Source organism: Polyodon spathula, chromosome 39 (genome assembly GCF_017654505.1).
Source record: "Polyodon spathula isolate WHYD16114869_AA chromosome 39, ASM1765450v1, whole genome shotgun sequence".
Taxonomy (NCBI): domain Eukaryota; kingdom Metazoa; phylum Chordata; class Actinopteri; order Acipenseriformes; family Polyodontidae; genus Polyodon; species Polyodon spathula.
Genome location: NC_054572.1, coordinates 4,053,152 through 4,075,921, shown reverse-complemented (window position 1 = coordinate 4,075,921; position 22,770 = coordinate 4,053,152). Strand labels below are relative to the sequence as shown.

The 22,770-nt window shown below is 38.5% G+C and overlaps 2 protein-coding genes across 5 annotated transcripts in view; one reads left to right on the top strand and one right to left on the bottom strand.

Moving 5' to 3' along the window:
- The window catches only part of LOC121304776 (tyrosine-protein phosphatase non-receptor type 22-like), a 33,894-nt gene extending 26,560 nt beyond the window's left edge, over positions 1 to 7,334 (bottom strand). For all 4 annotated transcript variants that reach the window (XM_041236168.1, XM_041236171.1, XM_041236169.1 and 1 more), the window contains exons 1-6: positions 7,128 to 7,334; positions 2,630 to 2,732; positions 2,145 to 2,221; positions 1,211 to 1,306; positions 807 to 845; positions 310 to 381 (exon numbers count right to left, since the gene is read on the bottom strand). In XM_041236168.1, coding sequence (XP_041092102.1) covers positions 310 to 381; positions 807 to 845; positions 1,211 to 1,306; positions 2,145 to 2,221; positions 2,630 to 2,732; positions 7,128 to 7,217 — 477 coding nt within the window. In that variant the 5' untranslated portion in view covers positions 7,218 to 7,334. The remainder of the gene's footprint in view (positions 1 to 309; positions 382 to 806; positions 846 to 1,210; positions 1,307 to 2,144; positions 2,222 to 2,629; positions 2,733 to 7,127) is intronic.
- Positions 7,335 to 14,792: 7,458 nt separating this feature from the next.
- LOC121304668 lies at positions 14,793 to 21,080 on the top strand. Its single transcript, XM_041235934.1, has 5 exons — positions 14,793 to 15,090; positions 17,748 to 18,053; positions 18,266 to 18,407; positions 19,911 to 19,973; positions 21,002 to 21,080. Exons 1-5 carry the CDS (start codon positions 14,991 to 14,993, stop codon positions 21,078 to 21,080), a joined length of 690 nt encoding a protein of 229 aa, XP_041091868.1. The 5' UTR covers positions 14,793 to 14,990.
- Positions 21,081 to 22,770: the final 1,690 nt, after the last annotated feature.

Sequence of the window (22,770 nt, the reverse complement as noted above, 5' to 3'; positions counted from 1 at the left end):
TCTATAACACTCGTCATGCTTTAAAGAACAGGCTGCTTTTCTGGTATGTAGATCGCACTCTGTCCTAAATTAACAGTAAATACATATTTCATAACAGAGCGCTGAAGGTTTAAAACAGGAACCTACCCACTCCCACCACACAAAACTAAAGTTTCCATTGCAGTCTTTTGGCACCCTCAGTGCAGGTAGTATAAAGACATGAATAGACTTTCCTGCGGCCAGCCTTTGCACATAGTCTTAGGAAGATTCTCTCCAGTTACAAACAGCAATAAGAAGTGTCAGCAACTGTCATCATTAAAAGGCACTCACACATGAAATGGAGAAAACGGCACACTTAAACGACTCCTCTTCCAGGGTTGCCCAGTAACGCTCACATTTTTTCTGTGGGAAGAAAAAAAATAAATGTCACTCGCCTTGAATCATATAATGTATAGATCAAAATCCCTGGTCTCCTTCGACCAATTCATTTCAATTGTTTGTGGTTTGTTTAGTCACTAATGCTATGACAAAATGTAAAACTGAACTATAACCTCTATGTACGGTACTTTGTAAAGTGAACAATAACCTCTCTGTAGGGTACTTTGTAAACTGAACTATAACTTCTATGTACAGTACTTTGTAGTTACATTATCACTAATCAGCTTTATTCATTATTACAATTATACAATGTGCTACCATATGTGAAATGCATTGTTTTTAAAATATAAAGCACATATTGATTTAATAGCATGTATAGTGATCCATATGACACAATATATAACTGATGTAGCTAGTAAAATAAATAAATTAATCTTTTGGTCTCTTACCCGTCCCATTTCAAACTCCCTGCAGGCCATTACAATAACCTGGAATTGAACAAGGTCATCGTGTCATTTCAAACCACATTTCTTTATAAAAGTGTACCAAAGTACAGTTTGTTCCGTATTATTAAAAAAAAAAAACTAGTAACTAAGAGCATAAGAAATATTGTGAAATCTGAAGAGATTGTCTAGTTCCTATCAAGCACACTGAGTTAATTAGGATAGAATGTAGTATATCTGTGTCATCAGTTTCATCAACTTTCACCTAAAGAAGAGGTCCTTCGAGGTGTGCTGTGTGTGTGTTTAACAGTGTAATACACAGCATGACTTTCTGAAATATCCACACAGTGGTTATAGATGTTTAACAGTGTAATACACAGCATTGTGCTTCCATTCTGTTGATTACTCACTTGCACATTGTATTCCCAGATCATCCTCCAGAAATCTAAGACAGTGCTTGGCAGGGGTCCCTGAGTGGCAATGTATGCCTTTTGCCCATACACTCCCTAAAAATAAATCGAAATGGTTCTGATCTATAGAAACAGATGCATGTTTAATGTAAGTAATCATGTTATGTGATATACAGTATACTGTATATTATATCGTATACAGTAATCTATCTCAAATCCGACTGCGGTGGGACCAGAGTAAGGGCGGATATGAAGAAAGGCGGATAAATGAATTCTGCTGTAACAATTACTATATTCAGATTTTATTAGTGATCTCCCATAAATCCCTTGTTTAGAAAGATACAGGGTATTAATACTTGTGTCAGAGCAGCCGTCTGCTGTGTGGGTGCGTGCATTCGCTGCTGAGTGACAGGGAGGAAATCGAGACGGAGGTTGAAGTTGATACGCCCCCTGCTGGCTGAACAGCTCACGTGACACTACAAGCAACGGCAGCGCACGGAGCACATCCAACACATGTACGAAAACTTTGGTGGGATCTACAATCTCTGACCTAATCTTCTCTGTTCAATAATAAACTAACGTAGCTGAAGAGATCGATCATGGTGGATAAACGGTTAGAGCGGCTATGTGATGGGCAGATATGTGGCAGATTACTGCATTTCATATAGTACATTTTATTGTGTGTGTGTATATATATATATATATATATATATATATATATATATATATATATATATATATATATAGTATAGTTTATAAGGCATATATTAGTAGAATACCTAATATATAGCGGTTTCTCCACACAGAAATCAGAGCGCATGCATTCACCATGACATGGTCGCTGCAGTTATAATGCGATTGCAATGAACTGATTATTGGCTGAAGAAATAACATATTTTTGCTTATCCGTGTTGAGAAGCAAATGGAAACCTACCCTGATAAAACTTGCATTGATGAAGTCAGAGTCTGTGTCCGATGTTATCAAAGACAGCTTCACTCTGCTGTGGTCAACTAAAACAAACAGACCAGCAAACAAAAATGTAACATGTTTTATGACTATGTTTACTTACATGGGTTTTTTATTTGGGAGTTATGAATAAAATATGGCGGTGGCCTATTGTGAAAAATCTCATGTTATTCGCACTAATACCCATGTTGCAAATTTAGGGATGATTATTTTATCCATTCATACCAATGTTATTACATTGTAAGTACTTAGCAATTACAATTGAAAAATTATGTTAGTTCGTAAGTAATTACATATTGAATTTGGACAATACTTCAGTATAACAATGCATTATAAACAGCCAATAATGCATCTATAAAAGTGTCATAACGGATGTAATAAAGAATGTTATATTTTCATTATAAGTACATATAGGGATAAGACTCAAGTAACAGTGTTTCATATATACTCACATGGCACTATATCTTTGTATCTATTCTTCTTGCAATTTTCCTGTTTCTCTGCTGCTTTTGAGGGGTTTTCATTTTTGTATTTGGTCGACTGTCTTTTTAGCCTCTGCAGAAACAAGCACAATAGCATTACCGACTCCATTCACCACAGCTGTAGTAGCTTCATTACAAGTTTGTTGCTATAGCTGTACAATTTGCCAAAGGAATGACAATAGTGTGGCCAAGGAAATGACAAGGGTTTGCAAACCTTTCCATATTGCAAACCAGTACAGTAGTGCATGAATATGTCATCAACAGTAACAGTCCTGTATAAATATAGTGTTATAGAACATGCAACTAAGACGTGATAAGAAACATTTAAATTACCGTCAGCCAGTATAGTGAAATTACAATGAAATGAATAAACATTTTTATGACACGTTTATCAACATGTATAGATAGATATTAATGGAGTGTGACCGGATACAGTAACACCGTCTATAAACATGTTAATATTGTTAAGTGCACTGCCACTGGTGCATATGTTGCTCAGTGAACTTCTCAAACAGTTTGTTGATCAGTAATGTTAAAGCCCCTTTATCACGATCCACTGATGCACCTTGTTCTTTAGCTCTGGTGATCATGCCTGAGTGGATAACAGGTTCACTGCTGCTGAAACCTCCACTGAGACGAACCGAGAGTCATCTGCCTCAATTTGGTTTCCATCAAAGGAAGTGTAAACACAGATGAGCCAATAGAAGTTGCCGTGACTTTCTGCCCCATGTAGCCTTTTTGGCACAAGTAGATGCACAACAAAGCCCTTGACTCACACAGAGAGTAGCGCTGACAAAATCTGCCTGTTGGCAATTACAATTGCTCTGATGCTAAAATAAATGAATTACCGGTATGCAATACGAGGTTAGCCCAATTTTGTATAGATACTATAGATAGGTAGATAGACAGGTGGATAAATTAAATAATTTGAAATGTGTTATACATAGCAAATGATCATCCTTTGGTTACAATGAAAAGTATGTTTAGGAAAGTAAAGATGTTGACAAGCAAGCCTGGTACTAGTGCTGTATTCTTCATAGTCATTGTCTGTCAGACATGTAGTCCTTCCAAATACATACCTATGAACTGCACACCTCCCACACCTCCTCCTCTCTCACACCTCCTCCTCTCCCACACCTCCTCCTCTCCCCCTCCTTACACACCTCCTCTCCCACACACACCCCTCTCTCACACCTCCTTCTCTCCTACACCTCATCTCTCCAACCTCCTCTCTCACACCTCCTCTCTCACATTTCCACTAACACCTCCTCTCTCCAACCTCTTCTCTCACACCTCCTCCTCTCCTACACCTCCCCTCTCACCTTCTCCTCACACTTCCTCCTCTAACACCTCCTCTCTCACACCTCCTCTCTCCAACTTCCTCCTCTCCCACACATCCTCCTCTCCTACACCTTCTCTCTCACCTTCTTCTCACCCACACCTCCTCTCTCACCTTCTCCTCACCCACACCTCCTCTCACACCTCCTTCTCTCCCACACCTCCTCTCCCACACCTCCTCCTCTCTCACACCTCCATCTGTGTTTTTATTCAACAGCAGGTTTTCAGTATTATTAGATCTGTGTTTTTATTCAGCAGCAGGTTTTCAATATTATTAAATCTGTGTTTTTATTCAGCAGCAGATTTTCAGTATTATTAGATCTGTTTTTATTTAGCAGCAGGTTTTCAGTTCAAAGGGGTTTTGAACAGATGCTGTCAGGTACAATGACAGCTGGGTTTTTGGACACACTATGCTTTTGTACTGTTATCACATGGGAAAAGAAGTGAAATCTCGCTGTAACCATGCTGCACTTAGACTGCACTTTTAAACACTGATCAATCAGTAGGCAATGACATTGCAATTGATTTTAAGGCACTGAATTGAAAGTTACACAGTGCGGCCCTCTGTCCAAAGGATTGTGAATTCTCACTCATCCCCTAGATGCTGATTGGGATTGAAAGTCGCTTTTCCAGCATGGTGTAAGGACCCATTGTCATCATAAGCGCTCCATCAGGTAGGGTGGGCTTGATCAGCAACAGAAGTTCACTGCTACTTCCAGGGGTGTCTCACATGTGTAGAGGATCCAATGCAAACCAGGGCGGGGAGGTTCTAATAAATTGGCCAGTGGGTGGATCTACTTTATTTTGCCTCACATACAGTGCTTATAGTAAGCATTCACCCCCCTCCCCCCCTTGGACGTTTTCACAGTTTGTTGTGTTACAACCTGAAATCATGATGCATTTAAATGGGATTTTTTTCCCTTTGATTTACACAACATACTCAACACTTTAAAGAGGCAAGAGAATTTTTATTGCAAAACAACATAATGAAAACTAAAAAAAACCTGAAATGTCTTGGTTAGATAAGTATCCCCCCGAGTCAATACTTGGTAGAACCACCTTTGGCAGCAATTACAGCTGTGAGTCTTTTGGGGTAAGCCTCTACCAGGTTTCCACATCTGGATCGTGCAATATTCGCTCATTCTTCTTGGCAAAATTGTTCAAGGTCTTTCAAGTTGGATGAGGATCGTTGGTGGACAGCAATCTTCAAGTCTTGCCACAGAATCTCAATTGGATTAAAGACCACGCTTTGACTGGGCCATTCTAGGACATTCACTTTCTTGTTTTTAAGCTACTCCAGTGTCGCTTTGGCTGTGTGCTTGGGATCATTGCCCTGCTGAAAGGTAAATCTCCGTCCCAGTCTTAGGTCTTTTGCAGACTGAAGCAGGCTTTCCTTAAAGATTTAGCTCCATCCATTTTGCCCTCTACCCTGACAAGCTTTCCAGTCCCTTCCAATAAAATAGCATGATGCTGCCACCACAATGCTTCAAAGTAGGGATTGTGTTACCAGGGAGATGTGCTGTGTTGGGTTTGCGCCAGACATAATGCTTTGCATTTAGACCAAGTAGTTCAATTTTTGTTTCATCGGACCACATAACCTTTTGCCACATCTTTACAGAGGCTTCCACATACCTTTTTGCAAATTCCAAGCAGGATTTTATATGGCCTTTTTTCAGAAATGGCTTCCTTCTTGCCAAGCTTCCATATAGGCCAGATTTGTGGAGTACCTCAGCTATTGTTGACACATGGACATTTTCTCCCATCTCAGTCATGGAATGTTGTAGGTCTTTCAGAGTTGTCATTGGACTCTTGGTGGCTTCTCTGATCAATGCCCTTCTTACCCATCTGCTCAGTTTGAGAGGTCGGCCTGCTCTAAGCAGATTCTGGGTGGTGCCGTATACCTTCCACTTCTTAATGATCGACTTGACTGTGCTCCAAGGGATATTAAATGCCTTTGAAATCTTTTTATACCCCTTCCCTGATCTGTGCCTTTCCACAACTTTATCCCAGAGTTGTTTTGAAAGCTCCTTGGTCTTCATGGTAGTATCTTTGCTTTGAATGCACTACCCAACTGTGGGACCTTACAGGACAGGTGTATTTAATCTGACATCATATAAACCACTTTTATTGCACACAGATGGACTCCATTTAACTTTTTGTGTGAATTCTGAAGGCAATTAGTTGCACCTGTGCTTATTTAGGAGTGCCATAGCAAAGGGGGTGAATACTTATCTAATGAAGACTTTTCAGGTTTTTATTTTTAATTGATTTGTTTTTTTCACCCCTATTTTTTCACACATTGAAAGTGTTGAGTAAGTTGTGTTAATCAAAGAAAAAAAAAATCCCATATAAATGCATCAAGACTTCAAGTTGTAACACAACAAACTGTGAAAATGTCCAAGGGGGTGAATACTTCCTATAGGCATCTTTGTAAAGCTTAAGTGTCTGCTTCCCTACAACAGGGAATATGGGAGGGTTGTATTATTTTTTTGGACAAGGTGAGCACATGTTTGATAACATTACAACTTTGTAACCAGCCACTTCTCAGATACATTATTGGACTCAAGTGCAGCAGGGATAATGACTGCCAGGGACTCAGCAACGCATTTTTTTTTTTAATCTGGTGGAAATTAAATCATAATAGGGGATCTGGTTCATTTAGTTCATTTACATAACTAGTCTTTGCTCCAGTTTGATTATCTAATTATAACCTTGAGACTTGAAAACACACTGGTGTTAGACTGGAAAATGAATTCTGGAAAAACCTCAGCATACAGTGTTGAGTGAAAAGGTATGGTGTTATAAACATTAACTTGAAATACCAGCAACTATAAAAATGCAATATGTCGCTGTACTGTGAAAACACTATGTCTCCCTTCCCCTAATTTCAAACTCAAATGTATCTTGATGGAGCTTTTATTTTTTCATAGTTGAATACATCAAGTTCTTTAGAACAATCAAAGATATTTTTAACCCTGTGATCTGGTGCTGGGGTCTGTCAGAGTTCAATGTTGTTGTAAAGTTCTTGCGACAAATGTCAGTTGGAACTAAACCTAGGCCGTGTTGTTCTGAACTGAGCAGCAGAACTGAAAGAGTCACATTGAAGCTCAGAAACACAGAATATACTCACTGTGAACTCATTAGCAAAGACCTCGCCAGAGTCCGCCTCTTTGCTTCGCACCGCTTCCAGGAATCTGCTCAGAACCTCCTTTTGGTCCATGTTAGAATATCTATATCTGCTAGCAGTGCCTCTGAGCCCAGGCTGGACATGTTATGAAACAGACCCCTCTAAAGCACAGCTCTGACATGGTGTCTGTAAAAGCCTGTGGGTTTTAGCTTCTTGCGAAGCCGAAGAGGAAACATTGCTAACAGGTTCTGTGGTCAGATAAAAAAATATCAATGAGAACAGGGTCCTAGAGCCTTCCCTTTTCAAAACAGAAGTTTGTGCTGTGCTCACATTGACTACAAGCACACTTCCTGCAGCTTCAATAAAGGTGACAGCTAGGGGAGTGTTGCTTGTCTCAATACTCAAACTAGGCACACTTAACTTTCTATAAACACTAAAACCTTTCTGCTGTAAGCTCCCTGCAGTGTCATTACACACTTCAGCTGCTCTTAGGGAGTGGAATAAAACAGTGTGCAGTGAGCTTGCCTTGCTAGACAAACTGGTTTATGTGGCAGTTTACCAGTGTGATCAGTTTACCAGTGTGTTGCTCCAGGAGAGGTACAGGATCTAGCAACTGACAAGAAAGCTGGTGAAGCCTCATTCCCTCCCCAGTCCAAGTCTCTAACCAGGGCTCCTAAACACATGCATGTGTGGAATGGTCTGGCGCATTACACTGCATTTTAATACAGAAACCTTTTAATTCTATTTGCTGTCAATTTCCTTCACCAATGAAGTGCCCTGAATTGTGATTTTTAGCTCAAAGGCTGTCGAATATCACACACATTGGGCGATTGCGCATTTCCTTTTTGCTAAATAAGTTCTCCGTTCACTTCCTTTCCACATGCTGTTTCTATTTCTAGCCCTAATGCCACGCTCTGGCTTGGCCAATGTCCTTTGAGCTAGCCTTTGTACCTTGGGGAAGAAAGAAAGCTTCCTGAACCTGAAAATTAATAAACAGTGGCATGACTGTGGTGCTGCCTGTAACTGCAGTGATTCAAAGACCACTGTTTAATGTTACAAGCATGTAGGTGAAGGTTCATGTTGGAGTTGAGATTAGGATTAGGGTAATGTTAAGGTTAGGTTATTGGCTATTTCATGACAAGTGTTTTCAACACTGTTTTCAATCACTGCTGTGTTCTGGTAGTCACAAACAGGTACTAATTACACTGCCTCAAAGCTGCTTAAAACAGTGAATCCTTCTTTACCTATATACACTAAAACTGTAAGGCACCACAAACAGATCATTCGTGCATAGACAAAAGCTTTGAAAACAAATTCTCTGAGCAAATATCAGACTGTTCTTGCAAGAGCTGCAAATAGGATTTTGTCTTACAATGAACATCGAGAATTCTGACTAAAAGACCACGGGCAAGCTTTTCAAAAAGCAATGTTATTGTATTGAACTTGTGCTATAGTAACGAGAGCTTTAGCAGCAAGCGGTTTTCAAACGAAATGTGTTCATTAAATCAATCCGTTAATGCTTTGAACTTGAGTCGATGAGGTCGTTAATGAACACATTTCTTGTTGAAAAGCTTCATTGTCACAGGTCATGTACATCACTTCCTGTCTCAATGACTAAAAAAGGGGCACTCATTAATGAAAATGCATGTTAATGAGATCAAGAAAAATGAACAGAAGCATAATTCGCTGTCATGGAAACTACTAGCGTACAGGGAGAAGGCCCTCTCACCTGTGAGCAGCAGCCAAATGGAAACAAAACCAAAAATAATGGGAATATCTATTTTGTAAACTTCATTTACAAAATAGATATTTGTCATGCAGAATGTACATTTATTTAGATAACTTTACATATACAGTGCTGATTTACGATAATCTGGCGTGTGGGTAAAAATCGACAACACAGATTAAAAATAAATAAAAAAAATTTGTATGGGGCGGGGGTAAGCCAGCTATCTATATTGGTTGTAATGTATTTCTACTTTTGTATGTATTTTAGTATGTAAGATTGTAGGCTACAAATAAATACGTTTAATTTATTTGTGTTTGTAGTTTGTAATGAATGACCCGATGACTGGAGAGGCACATCGTATGTGTGCATAAACACACCGACTACAACCCCGTTAGGGAGGATTCCCCTTTAACGGAACTGTAGCATCTCTGCCTTTAGTGCTGAGGGTTGGCGGTTCAAATCAAAAGCGTTACAAAGTGATTTGCTGATTATTAATTAAAATTAAACTATACCAAGTCACATTTTTAGTTTTTTTGCCGACTTATAAAAATTTGGGGGTAACACTTTAGTTTAAGGTGCTGCTCATTAATGTTTTATAAATGTATAATATATATGTAATTACTGGGTTATAGAGTGTTAATAAAGCATTTCATAACCACAAGTATATAAAAGTCTAAAACATTTTCATAACTACAAGTATTGACTTATCTAGGTCGTGTCTGTGTCATCGGCATTAGAGCCATAGTCTGTTAAATTTCTGTTTCAAGGTGAGTTATAGTCTTTCGTTAATTAAAGCCCTCCTTTTCAAAGTGCAAATGAAAAATAAATTATAACAATTAACGCAGATGTGCTTTTAAATTCCCACACAAACAAAAGAAATAGTCAAAAGAAGCACTGCTCGTTAAGATATTAACATTATTTAGTAAATTAACATAATTTCTGAAAACATTAAGAAATAAACACAAAACAAACAAACACCTAGCTCCTACCTGGAGACAAGTATATAATAACGAAATGGGCATAGCGACGGCTTGAAAATACCCAAATCAATGCTACATACCGATTACTTGATTAACACTGGAGTTAACATTTACAACCTTTTGAAAATCCTACCCATGTGTACTAAGTCTTAGATTCCTAAACATGCCAAACATGTTCTGCAATTTCTAAGGAAGTCTCACCCTTTAAAAACCACCGAGCAAGGCAGATCAGACCTGCCTTTTAAAGTGGCAAGTCATTGTTGACAAGAGTTTGTGCAGGATACAGCAGGCAGTGGCAATTTTGGGAACGAATTAATGCACTTCAGTCTGTTTAATCAGCATCTGCCACCTCCCTTTCAAGTGCCCTCTACCCGTATTTGCCCAGGCGAGGTGTTGAATGCTTCCTCAGCAGATGTCAGCCGTCTGGACAGGTAGGGTTTCTTAGCCAGGGTAGTATACACAGCATCACCTGATCCCCTATATGCACCATATGTTTTTTGCTCGCCACACAGGCTCTCACGTGTTCTTCTCCCTTCTGAATCACGACCCAACACACACAGGATTGTACTGAAACAGCGCTCACGCGCACTTTTAATAAACACAAAATGACTTTTAATAAACACAAAAACAAACACCTAGCTCCTATTTGGATACTATATAAATATATATTTATATATTCATATATATATATATATACCTCAATACGACTGCTCACTCACACAGTCGGGCTCTTCTTCAGCAGCAGCACAGGGAGGATTTTAACCCCCTCAGCTATCTGCAAGTACCTGTTACCACCCCCTCCCCTCAAACACAGTCCCGCAAATTGGCTTTATACCTCTGAGTTTATTTTTAATTAATGAGTCGTATTTGATAAGGTTTTTAGCAGGGAAGGATTTTAACCCCCAGTGGACAGTTGAAACAGTATTCACTACTAATGACATTTGAAAAATAATTTGGGCAAGAGCAGAAAAACACATTATTAACCAGCTAGGCACACGGTATTTTGTTTTATTATAGTAGCTTAGATTCACTCGTGTACCACTCCTCTGCGCTGGGAAACCACATTTTCACAAAAGTTCACTAGTAATCTTCAAAAACAACATGAGTACTTTATGCATAGCTAATTTACATCCACACAAGACATTTCTCTCATGTAAATGTCTCAAATTAAAAAAATAAAAACCATGTATGTTGCTTCAAAGTTTTTTTGTTTCCAAATAACCCCCCCCCCCCCAACCCCCCACTCTGGTGGCAACACATAGGAACACGCAATGCTCTGACTGGAGGCATGCCTCAATTTAGTTTTTTAAAATAACAAACACAAAATAACTATAGAGGTTAGAGAACCAGTAACAACATGGTCTCATTTGAAGTGCTAGTTAAAACCCCCAAATAAACGACTAAAGCTAAGGTTTACATTTTTAAGAAGGCAATCTATGAAGGAATGAAACAGAGACTAACAGAAGTAGATTGGAGTAAAATAGAAAAAACATCCAGAGAAAGAATGGTGGCTATTTAAAAAAAACAAATGTAGTGCTAGAGGCGCAAAACAATTACATCCCAAAAGTAGACAAATCAAAATCTAAAATAAAATGGCCAAAATAGTTTAATAGATTAATGAAAAAAAAAAAATTCAAGAAAAAAGGTACTTTACAGAGAGTTTAAAATGGACCAAAAACAAAGTACAAAGAAAGAGTACACGGAACTGCAAACGAGAAATCGAAATGAGCATTGCTAAGGGGGATAAAACCAATTCCAAACAGCTTCTCGAGTACTATAACAGCAAAAGAACATTCAAGGAGGAAGTAGAATGTCTAAGAGGTTAAAATGGCAAAATCATAGATGAAGAGAAAGAAATAGAAAATATATTAAATTAATTATTTTCACAAGTTTTTACTGAGGAGGATGTGGACAACATGCCCCACATGTTGACCTATTCCTATTCAGTTTTAAATAAATTTAGCATAACAGAGGCAGAAGTGTTAAAGGGACTAGGAGCTCTTAAAATAAACAAATCCCCTGGGCTGGATGAGATCCTCCCAATAGTACTCAAAGAAATGAAAGAATTTATTTACAAACCGCCAACCAAGATCATGCAACAGTCTCTTGAGACAGGGGTTGTACCGACAGACTGGAAAATTGCAAATGTAATACTGATCAACAAAAAGGGAAACAAAACCGAATCAGGTAACTACAGACCAGTAAGCCTGACTTCTATTATATGGAAACTTATGGAAAATATAATAAGATCCAAAATGGAAAGTTACCGCTATGGTAACAGGATCCTGGGAGACAGTCAGCATGAAAAGGGAGATTGTGTCTAACTAACCTGCTAATCTTTTTGCAGTGGATAACTGCAAAGCATATGACATGGTTTATTTAGATTTTCAGAAAGCTTTTGACAAAGTCCTGCATGAAATATTAATTCTCAAACTGAAGGGATTCAAGGGGGATTCAAGGAAATGCATGCACGTAGATTAGGGAGTGGTTAACATGTAGAAAACAGAAAGTACTGATTAGAGGAGAAACCTCAGAATGGAGTGTGGTAACCAGTGGTGTACCACAGGGATCAATATTAGGTCCTCTGCTCTTCCTAATCTACATTAATGACTTAGATTCTGGTATAGTAACTGTAAATTAAATTTGCAGACGACACAAAAATAGGAGGAGTGGCAAATATCATTGCAGCAGCAAAGGTCATTCAAAATGATCTAGACAGCATTCAGAACTGAGCAGACACATGGCAAATGACATTTAATATAGAAAAGTGTAAGGTACTGCACGCAGGCAATAAAAATGTACATTATAAATACCACATGGGTCACACGCGTGGGTAGCCGCTGTTCAAGCATACAGAGAGACCTGAGGTTGGTGTTGAAACAGAAATGTCTTCATCTAGATTAACAATGTGGGGAAAAGTAAAAAAAAGGCGGTCAACAAGTTGCTCAGCGATGGTATACAGAAAACTGAAAAGTGTTGAAAATAAATCACAATACCACAAACTATAATGTTAAAACTGTGCAATGAAAACGGCAGACCTCATCGAGAATACTGTGTTCAGTTCTGGTCACCTCCGCTAAGAAAACAGATATTGCTGCTCTAGAAAGAGTAATCAAAGTGCCTTTAATTTTGACGTGTTACGTAAAGCATAAGGGAGTACTCTCATACACAATGAGCAACTGCTCTAGAAAGTGTGCAAAGAAGAGCAACCAGAATTATCCTGGTTTAAAAGGCATGTCATATGTAGACAGGCTAAAAGAATTTAATCTATTCAGTCTTGAACAAAGAAGACTATGCAGCGATCTGATTCAAGCATACAGAACTCTAAAAGGTAATAACAATGTCGACCCAGGGGACTTTTTTGACCTTAAAAAAGAAACAGCACTTTTTTTACACAGAGAATCGTGGGAATCTGGAACCCACTCCCCAGTAATGCCAACACCCTGGGATCCTTCAAAAAGCTGCTTGATGAGATTCTAGGATCAATAAGCTACTAGCGACCTAACGAGGAAGATGGGACGAATGGCCTCCTCTCGTTTGTAAACCGTCTTATGTTCTATATGAATTTCTGATGCTTTTCTCAAGCTCAGTGAGGAAGAATGAGAGATGGAGAACAATAGGTTAGAGTAACCTGCCACAAAAGTGGCATGGACACTTGGGTAAGTAAGGTTATCATTAGCATTGCTATTATCAGTTGCTTTCATGTGCACTATACTCACAGGCATCAAGCTATACAATAGAAGAATGAAGCAGCCCCTCAGCACATACTTCTTCACGTCATGATTCATTTCCCCTTTAACCTTTACTAATTGCGGGCAATACTGCCACAGCATGCTTACTTAAAGTATAGTGAAAGCATATGCATTGCAATGCCAAGAGAGGTATGGTAAACCATCTAAAAAAATATATAGCAAATAAATGCATAGTATGACCATGGTAACACAGCTGCTGTGCAAAATGACCATGGTAAACTTTTATAAAGCTAGCTAAGGTATATATAATATGGTATAAGGCTAGATATAGATACAGATTCATGTACTGTATATGCACGACTTGTGTATTCTATTCAATCAGATTTGTACAGGCTCTCTAATGGGAAACTTTTTGTAGTTGATATTTTTTTCTGTCAAATGCCCAGTTCACATGTACAAACCACAGAGGTCGGCCATTACATGACTTCCTGTAGGTGTTATGTTTAAACTCCATTTCTAATGAAACAGATGCTATTTTAAGATGAAGATCTTCTGGATGGTGTTGTTTTCTCAAGGTAAGCAACAATATTTCTCACAATGGGTTGCAATTAAAGTTTTACTAATATGGATTTGTACTCAAAATAAGTTCATTAAAATCTATATTTTAAATTCTTAATGTCTACAGTAAGAAATCCATATTCTTAAAGTGCATGCAGCGTGAATGCTAACGCTCTAGTGCTGTAGTTATTTGATGCATGACGGGGGCCCAATAACCCAGTGAAAAAGAAACTAACTGAATTCAGCGACAGACGTTTCAACTAGAAGAATTTTTCAATTCTAGTCAAATGTTTTTCATTGAATCTCTTTTAGTTTTTCTACATTTTTTGCATTATTGATGCAAATAACAGATTCCAAAAGTCTTACCAAAACTACTAAGGCAAAAAACAAAACAACCAAAAAACATTTTAATAAACTAGTACTGTATGATAAACAATATATTATAATAACTTTAACCCAACCCAAACCCATTTTACTAGCCTATTACTGTGTGATGAAATGATATTACAATACACTTTTTGGCAATAACTTTAACAAGTTAACATGCTTATAAATGGACCCCCAAACAAATGTATGCTTTGTCAGGAATAGGGATTGTTTAGGGTATGTAGAGATCCTCTTTCTACCTGCTAGTGAACTTTTGTTGAATAATAAACATATCCCTGCAGTTTCAGTTTCCCTTCATCTTCAGGCTGATAAAACCGAAGAGATTGGCACAGTGGGTGGGAGCCTCACAATTGTGTGTCGTTATGACCGAGGAAAATTTGTGCTCTTCAAGAAATACTGGTGTCACGGAGAATCCGGAAACTGGTGTGACACTTTAATCGACACAGAAGGTTATGTAAAAACAAATTACAATGGAAGAATTTCAATCTGGGATAACAGAAGGGGCGTCTTATTAATCGAAATGAAACAGCTTAGCTTGGAAGATGCAGGAACTTATTGGTGTGGAATAGAAAAACCTCTCGCTGATACTATGTGCACCGTAAGAGTGAAGATTGTTGAAGGTACAAATCTTTCATGTATAGATACTCAATGTATATTATTCATGGCCCTACTGCTGGTACACTGCCATGTTATGTGTGAAAGGAGCTATAGGAGCCCACAGTCTTCCTGTTTGTGTGAAAGGAGCTATAGAAGCTCACAGTGCCTGTTTGTGTGAAAGGGGCTATAGAAGCTCACAGTCTGCATGTTTGTGTGAAAGGGGCTATAGAAGCTCACAGTGCCTGTTTGTGTGAAAGGGGCTATAGAAGTTCACAGTGCCTGTTTGTGTGAAAGGAGCTATAGAAGCTCACAGTGCCTGTTTGTGTGAAAGGGGCTATAGAAGCTCACAGTCTGCATGTTTGTGTGAAAGGGGCTATAGAAGTTCACAGTGCCTGTTTGTGTGAAAGGAGCTATAGAAGCTCACAGTGCCTGTTTGTGTGAAAGGGGCTATAGAAGCTCACAGTGCCTGTTTGTGTGAAAGGGGCTATAGAAGCTTACAGTCTGCATGTTTGTGTGAAAGGGGCTATAGAAGCTCACAGTCTGCATGTTTGTTTGAAAGGGGCTATAGAAGCTCACAGTCTGCATGTTTGTGTGAAAGGGGCTATAGAAGCTCACAGTCTGCATGTTTGTGTGAAAGGGGCTATAGAAGCTCACAGTCTGCATGTTTGTGTGAAAGGGGCTATAGAAGCTCACAGTGCATGTTTGTGTGAAAGGGGCTATAGAAGTTCACAGTGCCTGTTTGTGTGAAAGGAGCTATAGAAGCTCACAGTGCCTGTTTGTGTGAAAGGGGCTATAGAAGCTCACAGTCTTCCTGTTTGTGTGAAAGGTGCTATAGAAGCTCACAGTGCCTGTTTGTGTGAAAGGAGCTATAGAAGCTCACAGTGCATGTTTGTGTGAAAGGGGCTATAGAAGCTCACAGTGCATGTTTGTGTGAAAGGAGCTATAGAATCTCACAGTCTTCCTGTTTGTGTGAAAGGGGCTATAGAAGCTCACAGTGCATGTTTGTGTGAAAGGGGCTATAGAAGCTCACAGTCTTCATGTTTGTGTTTTTTCCACTGCCAAAAACCTCTTCCTGTTTCGTTCAACAATCATGTCTACATATCAGAACTTACTATGTTTACTATGACACAGGCTTGGGCCATAAGACAACTCTAAATGCAACGTTGTATGTACAGTGGCTCTCAAAAGTATTCAGCATCCTTGGACTTTTCCACATTTTATTGTCTTACAACATGGAATCAGAATGGATTTAATTAGGAGTTTTTGCCACTGATCAATGCAAAAAAGTCCATAATGTCAAAGTGAAAAATAAAATCTACAAATTGTTCTAAATTAATTACAAATACAAAACAGAAAATAATTGATTGCATAAGTATTCACCCCCTTGAGTCAATATTTGGTAGAGGCACCTTTGGCAGCATTTACAACCATGAGTCTATTTGGATAAGTCTCTACCAGCTTTGCACATCTGGACACTGCAATTTATGCCCATTCTTTTTTGCAAAATTGCTCAAGCTCCGTCCAGTTGGATGGCGACCTTTGGTGACCTTTTTCAACTCTTTCCACATATTTTCAATTGGATTGAGGTCTGGGCTTTGAGTGGGCCACTCTAGGATATTGACCTTTTTGTTTTTAAGCCACTCCAGTGTGGCTTTAGCTGTATGTTTGGGGTTATTGTCCTGCTGGAAGATGAATCATCTCCCAAGTCCCAGGTTTTTTCAACAATGGCTTTCTTTTTGCCATTCTCCCATAAAGGCTAGTTTTGTGAAACATCCTGGCTATTGTTGCCATATGCAGTGTCTCTCAGCTCAGCCATGGAAGACTGTAACTCTTTTAGAGTTGCCATAGGCCTCATGGTGGCCTCTCTGACTAGTGCCCGGATACTCAGTTTTTGAGGATGGCCTGTACTAGACAGATTCACAGTTGTGCCATATTCTCTCCATTTCTTAATACTGGACTTTACTGTGGTCCAGGGGATATTCAATGCCTTGGAAATGTTCTTATATCCTACCCCTGATTGGTGCTTTTGAAGAGCCTTATTCCGGATTTGCTTTGAATGTTCCTTCGTCTTCATGATGTAGTTTTTGTTAGGAAATATACTAACCAACTGTTGGACCTCCCAGAGACAAGTGTATTTAACCTGAAATCATGTGAAAGACCTTAGTTGCACACAGGTGGGCTCCATTCAACTAATTATGTGACTTCTAAAGACAATTGGTTGCACCAGAGCTTATTTAGGTGTGTCATAGCAAAGGGGGTGAATACTTATGCAATCAATTATTTTCTGTTCTATATTTCTAATTAATTTAGAACAATTTGTAGATTTTATTTTTCACTTTGACATTATGGACTTTTTTTGTGTTGATCAGTGACAAAAACTCCTAATTAAATCCATTTTGATTCCGTGTTGTAACACACTAAAATGTGGAAAAGTCCAAGGGGTGGGGTGAATACTTTTGAGAGCCACTGTATATAGTAATAAAAAGCAAACAAACAATTAAATAACAAACTAATTTAGTGAATGTAATTTATGAATGTGGGTTATTATATGACCCAGTTATACAATTTCACATTAGTTTTTAAGTTTGCATTGATTAGTTTAGTTGCTAGTTACATTGTATGTACAGCACACATGTTGTTTTTCAGATACATTTTAAATGTCAATGCATTTTCTTCACAGAGCCTGTGTCTGACCCCGTTGTCACATTTCTCACTTCGCCTAGTGTCTCTTGTTCGGCTCTAACAATCAGCTGTCACTCTGCCAGGGGTACTAGCGTTCACTACGCTTGGTACAAAAGCAGTGACCCCGAGGATGTTCCCGTTCAGCTTTCTCATGCCCTCAGTTTAGATTGTGAAACACTGCTTGAGTCTCAGCAACTGTACTGCACTGCTTCCAACACTGTGAGCAGGAGGTCAAGTGTGTTTGTGGGGGTTGACGTGATCTTGCCAGCTCAAGAGAAGTGTGTTTTCAGAGTGAAAATCCCAAGTAAGTATAAAGTTAACTTTCATACCTGAGGCATTTTCACACACACACACACACACACACACACACACACACACACACACACACACACATATATATATATATATATATATATATATATATATATATATATATATATATATATATATATATATATATGTGTGTGTGTGTGTTCATATTTAATAAGTACACTTTTTTTTACATACATTTTGCAGATCAGGAATCATACACCTGTTGGAATGGGATCACTACCAGCACGGTTCTGGGAACATATGAAGTTACAGAGGAATATACCAGTAGAAGCTCATTATTAAGCACTGGAGTCATAACCCACCCCCCTCCTGATGCCACTGCTTGGTAAGCTCCATCAGTATTGATATTGGCGATAGCTTATTGCTACATTGGGTCATACCATTTCAAGTAGTTCAAGGGTCCCATCAATGGCTTTATGTTTTTGCTGGAAAGGCTTTGGAACAATCTTTAAAATGATAGTGAAGTTATCCTCCCGAAAGGAAAAAAAAAAATTGTTACATTAAAATTGACATTTACAAGTTTCAGACAAGTTATCACCATGTGATCTGATGTGTTACACACACCCTGGAAACTTTTCACACATTTGATTTATGTGTCATCAAACACAAATGGAGGAAATATCTCCCCAGAATTTGGTCCATTTGAGCTGGAATTACCTAATTATTCCAGTGTCAATAGTTCAACTAAATCTGTCACACTTTAATGTAGGGGCATGCATATTAAGGATTGAGAATAATCTTTGAAAGAAATGTAATTTTGGACAGACAGAAGAAAACAAAGAAAATAGTTATGCATTAATTCATAACCAGTGAATCATTACTAATGCCTGATTTCATCTCCAATATGAAAGTGTCACAGCAGTCTACAGAAACAACCGGGCAGCAATCTAGTCAAAAGCTGTTTTAAAATAGCCTGTGATCTCACAAGGTTATTTAGTCATACTTCCACATCAGAAAAAAAAAGGAAAACAGCTGTGAGTGTCTAACATCTTTTTGGTCACAGAACTGAAGAATCGGAGGCACTTCAGACACGTTGAAAAGAAAGAGTAAGATGCAAGCATTATTGTTGAGGCCACAGCTAAAATAAATCCGTCTCCAATGTTTGTGTTGGCCAGGAGGCTGGTGGGTAGAGATCAGTAGAGATACCTGCTTTGTCTTCAAATTTTTCGTTATTAAGGTGTGTTGTACAATACCCATTTTTCATTTAAGTTGAAGAGCATTAAGAAGAAAATGGAATTTAAGAGTTGAAGGATAATATGAAACACATTGAAGAAAGTGGGATATTTTAGGACCTTTAAATGAAACAAGCCATGCCTTATCACAGTGGTCCCCAATTATTTTCCATAGCGGGCCACTTTAAATGGTGCACATAAAGCCAAGGGCCAGGACTGAGGTGGCTGGGGAATAGATCATTACCCCCAAACACAATGCTGATTACTCTGGGGATTGTTATGATTAAAATGTTACTATAAAATATTACACATATATGAAAAACCTTTGTGTCCACTTAATAGGTATAAAACAATGCACTTAAAATCAAACTTTGTATTCATAACACATAACTCCCAGGACATGTGCATATATATTTTGTTAAATCAAGTTTAATGATTTACAAATAAATAATGCAGTCTTTTAGTATATTTTTATATAACTATGCTGCAAATATATAAGATAACCTAGCATTCAAACTACAGTTTAAATTAAGTTTGCCACACCAGTGAGAGGGGGTGGGTAAGACAACCCAATATCCAGTGATAAAGAATATAGCGTGACTCTGCCACTTTGTGTTTAAAGACAATAATTAGCTTCTACTTTTACTGGTACACAGGTTAGAGGCATCAACGGAGGGGAACAGCAACCAACCTATAACCCACACCAAGGAGCACAGATGGTAAATAATGTTCAATTCTTTATTAAAACAGGTTGTATTCAAGACTTGGCATTTATGATAACGAGTAAAATAAAACACAAGAAACAGCATCCTTGCTTAATATTGCACTTGTCCTAGCTGGATTGTCGGTAGGGGATGTGGTTCCAGTCTCCTGCCACCTCAATTTTAGACTGCTCAATTATCCTTTTCCCAGCAGGGGGCGCCACTCCACCACCAAGTCCGAGCCGATAGATTAATAACCCTGAGGCTTCTCCAGAGTCGATTGAGTGGAGAGAGAAGTTTCAGTCTGTTACAAGGCAGGGCCTCCACTCCCGATCTAGAGCAGGATATTGCACACGTTACAGTTTTCCTGACAAGAAATAAGCAAAGGATCAGTGCACTTCAAGACACATTCAATATATCTGCTGGTTTACACAGCCAATTAAAATAGTATAATAAAACCCAGAAACACATATCTACAGCAAGGAGATATACAGTATATATAAGACTCCGCTGATATCAACAGTCATAATATAATGAGTATCAGTATATTGTAAGCATTGACCGATAATCACTAGGTTATCAACTATAATTACCCATAACAATAGGTAGGAATTTGCTCAATTATAGGATCATATAACAGTAGATAAATAGCACCTAGTTATAACACAATATGTGATTGATTCTAGTGTAGTTTAAGCGTAGTGCATCACAACAAAACAGCTGGTCGATAGAAGTAACGCCCCACAACTTCCAACGTCTCTCTGGGCGCCTCGCTCTCTCATAAAGTGTCCCATGCTGCTTCCTGCAACACCCCGATCACCTCTGTTCCGATCTACTGCTATGGGAACAGCAGCGTGTGCACAAAACACATTGTTAAAGCAATGCTCACACAATACATCAAACATGTGTAAATTAAATAAATCTGTTCTCTCACAATGGACACCCTAAAGGCAGTGCTGTTTTAATTCTATGTGACAAAACCTTTACGGATTTATCAAGTAAGAATCACAGCTTATAAATGATCTGTCTTCTGTGTGTCTTTACAGGTACATCATATGGGAAGTCGTTCGCTGGCTGCTTTTTGCAACACTCCTGGTGGTTTTCATTGTGATGCGACAGTGTTAAAGCAGAGGGGTTGGGGCTGTCAATGTTTCTTTGACAGGGTGCACCCCGCCCCTGTGTTTATATGTATTTTTGTTGCATTATGATTTATATGTTTTGTTTTGTGTTTAGAAAGCAAGTGATTATTATTATTGCTTTATTGCATGGATGGGATTAAAATTCCCAATCCAGCTAAACTTGGCATAATGTGGCCATCTCCAAATTAATCAAGTCATTACCAATTGGGGGATGGCCACATATATAAAAGCGAAGCAGCCTCTCCTGGTGGGCTGATGAAAACTATTGGAAAGGTATTTGGGATTACGATTTGGACTGTGAATTGGTTTTTACAATGAGGGAACAGGCTTATCTTGCCTCGTTACTAGTTAGAGAAATAACTGTGTAGAGTGGGCCCGAGATCGGGTTAGGGCTTGTTTTGTTTATTTTCTTTTTGTTGTGCATAATAAACACACGCTACGGCGTTTCCTGGCATTCTGTGTTTAAAAGTAGTTATTTGGAGGAGAAAAATGTGTGACCAGAGGCAATCTGTCACAAATATATACTTTTTATTGTCTTTTTTATGCTATTTTTAATGTTTCATTATGCTGTGTGTATTATTTTTTCTGTAAAGCACCTTGGAGGTCCATGATGTAAGGTGCTATATAAATGAAATAAATAAATAATTAAACTTATGTTTAGTCTTTAAGTGCACCTTTTCTTTGTGTGTCATGTTTGAAACATATACCCGGATATTAGGAAGACCGACAGTGCTTATTCAAATAGTTAGTGCTTATTCAAGTTTTACTTGCATGGTTAAATTGTCTCTTTCCTTTGCTGTCTTCCACAATGAAATGGCACATTTTTCTGGGATTTTTGTGTGGAGGCATTTTTTTTTTACATTTCGCCACAATTTGCGATTAACTGTAATACAGCTTTAAATCCCACGAACAAGCCTGCATTCCTAATTGGAACCTCGTTTTTAATCTTGCAAGCAGAGTCTCCAGTAGAGATATAGGAATTTGCTGCCACTCAGTAGTTGGGGTGAGTTTAAAATATTCAGAACGAATCAATGATAACACAAGTCAGGAAGGAGAGATTGCCTAGCTACACTGGGAAAGGTAGTGTGTTTTGTATTAGTATTACTTTTTTCTGTTATTGATAAGCAGGTAAATTGACGCTCTGAGGCTCCTCCTCAACTTTTAAATGAGGAATTTCCTAATTACTTTCAAAATAATTATTAGCATTAGGAAATGCATTTCCGCAGATGGCTCTCCTTTGAATATGCAGTGTAATCGAGTTAGTTTTGCTGTAGCATCTTTCTCAGATTACAGTACAAGATCTCAATAAATTGATCATGCAAATTATTTCTTCCACTTGCTTGTTGGATCCAATTCCAACCAAAATTCTAATAGCATTTTTCAATGATTTGAGTGAAATGATCTTGGACGTGATAAACTGCCCTCTGCCTTAAAAATGTATGCAGTTAAAGCTCTACTTCAAAAAACAAACCTAGACCGTCTCAGAAATTGATCGTCTCAGAAGTTGGTTGGGATTGTCCGGTATTGTCATAAATGGTTCAAGTCATATCTCAGGAACAGACAGCAATTTTTTTCATTAGGATACTCTGTCTGGATTTTCCTGGGTTGCCTGTGTCATTCCCCAAGCCTCTATGCTGGGACCCGTTCTTTTCTCTTTGTACGTGTTACCGCTGGGT